Source organism: Opisthorchis viverrini, assembly GCF_000715545.1.
Source record: "Opisthorchis viverrini unplaced genomic scaffold opera_v5_3, whole genome shotgun sequence".
NCBI lineage: Eukaryota > Metazoa > Platyhelminthes > Trematoda > Opisthorchiida > Opisthorchiidae > Opisthorchis > Opisthorchis viverrini.
Window position 1 is genome coordinate 3,887,142 of NW_008751659.1, and position 2,394 is coordinate 3,889,535.

Consider the following 2,394-nt stretch of genomic DNA (forward strand, 5'->3'; position numbering starts at 1 on the left):
ATATCCATACTCTATATCGAACTTGGCAGCAGGCATCCCGTGCTAAAACCTTGATTTCCCTCCCCGTCAATGCATGTTGTATCTCCAACACAAGCATACATGACCCCACTTCGGTCGTGCAACTCAAGCCGCTTAGGACGAGCTCAGGTGTTCCACATTTCAATCTTCGGGTATCCGGTCATCCTTTACGCAATGGCTTGTGGTATCTGCGATGTAGGATGTGCGTTCAGCCCCAAGGATAGAACAGCTTTCATCGTTATCTTCATCATTGTCAGCGTACTTGTCGTACAGTGGTTGTAGCTGCCACAGTTTTGTTCACCGACAATTCTTGTCAGTCTCCTCATTACGACAGCAGCACCGCGGTCCACTTAGAACCAATCCCCGCTTGGAGTTTGCGCGAGACCGAGGATAGCATTTCGTCGGTGAAGCATCGTCTCTGCTGATGGTTCTCTTCCGAAATGTGTTTTCAGTGTTCACCGAAGGGTAGTTAGGTCGTCCCTTCTTGGCAAAATACTGAAGTAAAAGATAGAGTAATGCTAATTGGTATTCGTGCTCCACTGATCAGAATTGCTACAAACGTGTGCGCTCCCATCCACCGTAATTCTGTCGATGTAGAGAGAAGTGTTGTTCAATACGCGGATGTATGTGGACGAGTTTGCCGAATATTCCGTGTATGCAAGTAAGCGAATTCCGATGGACATGTGTTGCGTGTGCCGAACTATCATTTGCCGAAGAGAGTGCTGTTTTCCATGCCCAATTCGGAGTGGCGTAAACAGAGAGGTGGCCAACCCTTGACTTGGCGGAGGAGTATGAAGGACGCTTGGGTGCTGTCGGTGCTACTCGCCTTCCAGGATGGGGACCGCGTGATCCTCACTGTGGCTGGTTGGAGACACTACAAGATATGACTGCCAACCGATGTCAGTAGCGTTCTTGTTGTGAGTTTCTATCCAGATTGCCTGAATGAATGTCTGGAGGTGTAGGCACCTCGGAATGATTGTGTTAAGCCAGCACTAGGTCCCTCCCCCATCCACCTTTATCCTTTTCTTTACAATAAGGCTTTCAAATAAGTCATGGTTGTACGGTAGTGAAGCATCGGTGTTGAACGTTGACGTCATGCTGTCGATGGTGATGTGGGAAAATGGGTTAGATAGCTGCGCATTGGAGGCGAGAGCTGAGGTGTGTGGATACAGCACTGTCTGTGGGCTTTCAAGTAGAGCGATTGGGAAAGGAGCCATGCATTGAAGGCAATAGTCGGATGTCCTCGAGATTAGCAGGTTTTATTGCTGACAGAGAGGCCATACCAGTAGCTAGCGACTGTGATGACGCACGCAGATCCATCAAACACCGAGTAATCACTGGTTTGAAGAATAACAACGTTTGATTTCGAAGTTCCAGGGGGTGGTGAAGGCTTTCGCTGTAGGCAACAGCCGCGCCATGTTTTAACTGATCCGATCGACAGGCCAAAAGAAGGCAGGTATCAGTGAGACAATATGCGAAACAGACGGAACAGCAATTCACCCCCTCAATCATTGAGCGGTGGGGTGAACAGTTCAGCTGGTCTCCTTCAACACAACTGCTGGAAGAACCAAGTGAGCCGGAATGCAACACTGACACCAACTCGCCATCAGCAACCGAAATCCAGCGTGAGATTATAATTCTGGTCCGGATGGCCTGCACTCTACACTCTTCAAAGAAGGTGGCGAGACCCTGGTGAACAATGTGCCAACCACACTGCTCCTTCTGGACTATATTGCCGGGCTTAGGTGTTCAAATCACCCTTCAAGACGCTTATATCCAATCTTGCTGTAACACCCTTCCGGTGCCTAGCTGCCACGCCACTCGAAAGAAGCGCGAGGGCTGGGATACTGCCAGGTTGCCCAAGCATAGCCAGGGGAAGTTGAGATGCAGAGGTCGGGTTTGAACCACGGACCTTCTGGTTAGTAAATTTGTACTCTTACCACTTGGGCCATCTCGCCCCACACCGAAGATACTACGAACCATTGCGCCAGGATAACCGGATACCCGAAGATTGAAATGTGGGACATTTGAGCTCGTCTTAAGCGGTTTGAGGTGCATGACTGAATTGGGGTCATGTATGCTTGTTTTGGATACAACGTGCATTGACGGGGTGGGATGTCTGTTGCTCAGTGTGACAGAGTACGGCAAACGAACGTCGTACTTTGGATCAGGTCTCTGAAGTAAGCGATTATTTTGGTTTATTTTACTGAGCGATAGTCTACACATGGATCAATGATGATGGGGCTGAAGGATGAGTTGATCGCTGTGCACGTCCGGTGCGTGTGTGGGTGAATGAGGGCTGATGGACGAAGAGCTGCGAGAATGAATGATACTTTTGGGACGCCCAGGCCGAAGAAGAGGGCCCGTTGGTCTAGT

General features: G+C 49.6%; 1 protein-coding gene across 1 annotated transcript in view; it reads left to right on the forward strand.

The window, feature by feature from the left end:
• Positions 1 to 639: 639 nt before the first annotated feature.
• The window catches only part of T265_00360 (hypothetical protein), a gene marked incomplete at both ends in the record, with an annotated part of 17,014 nt that continues 15,259 nt past the window's right edge, over positions 640 to 2,394 (forward strand). The window contains one exon of the mRNA XM_009164105.1: positions 640 to 679. Within this exon, the coding sequence (XP_009162369.1) occupies positions 640 to 679 (40 nt within the window). The remainder of the gene's footprint in view (positions 680 to 2,394) is intronic.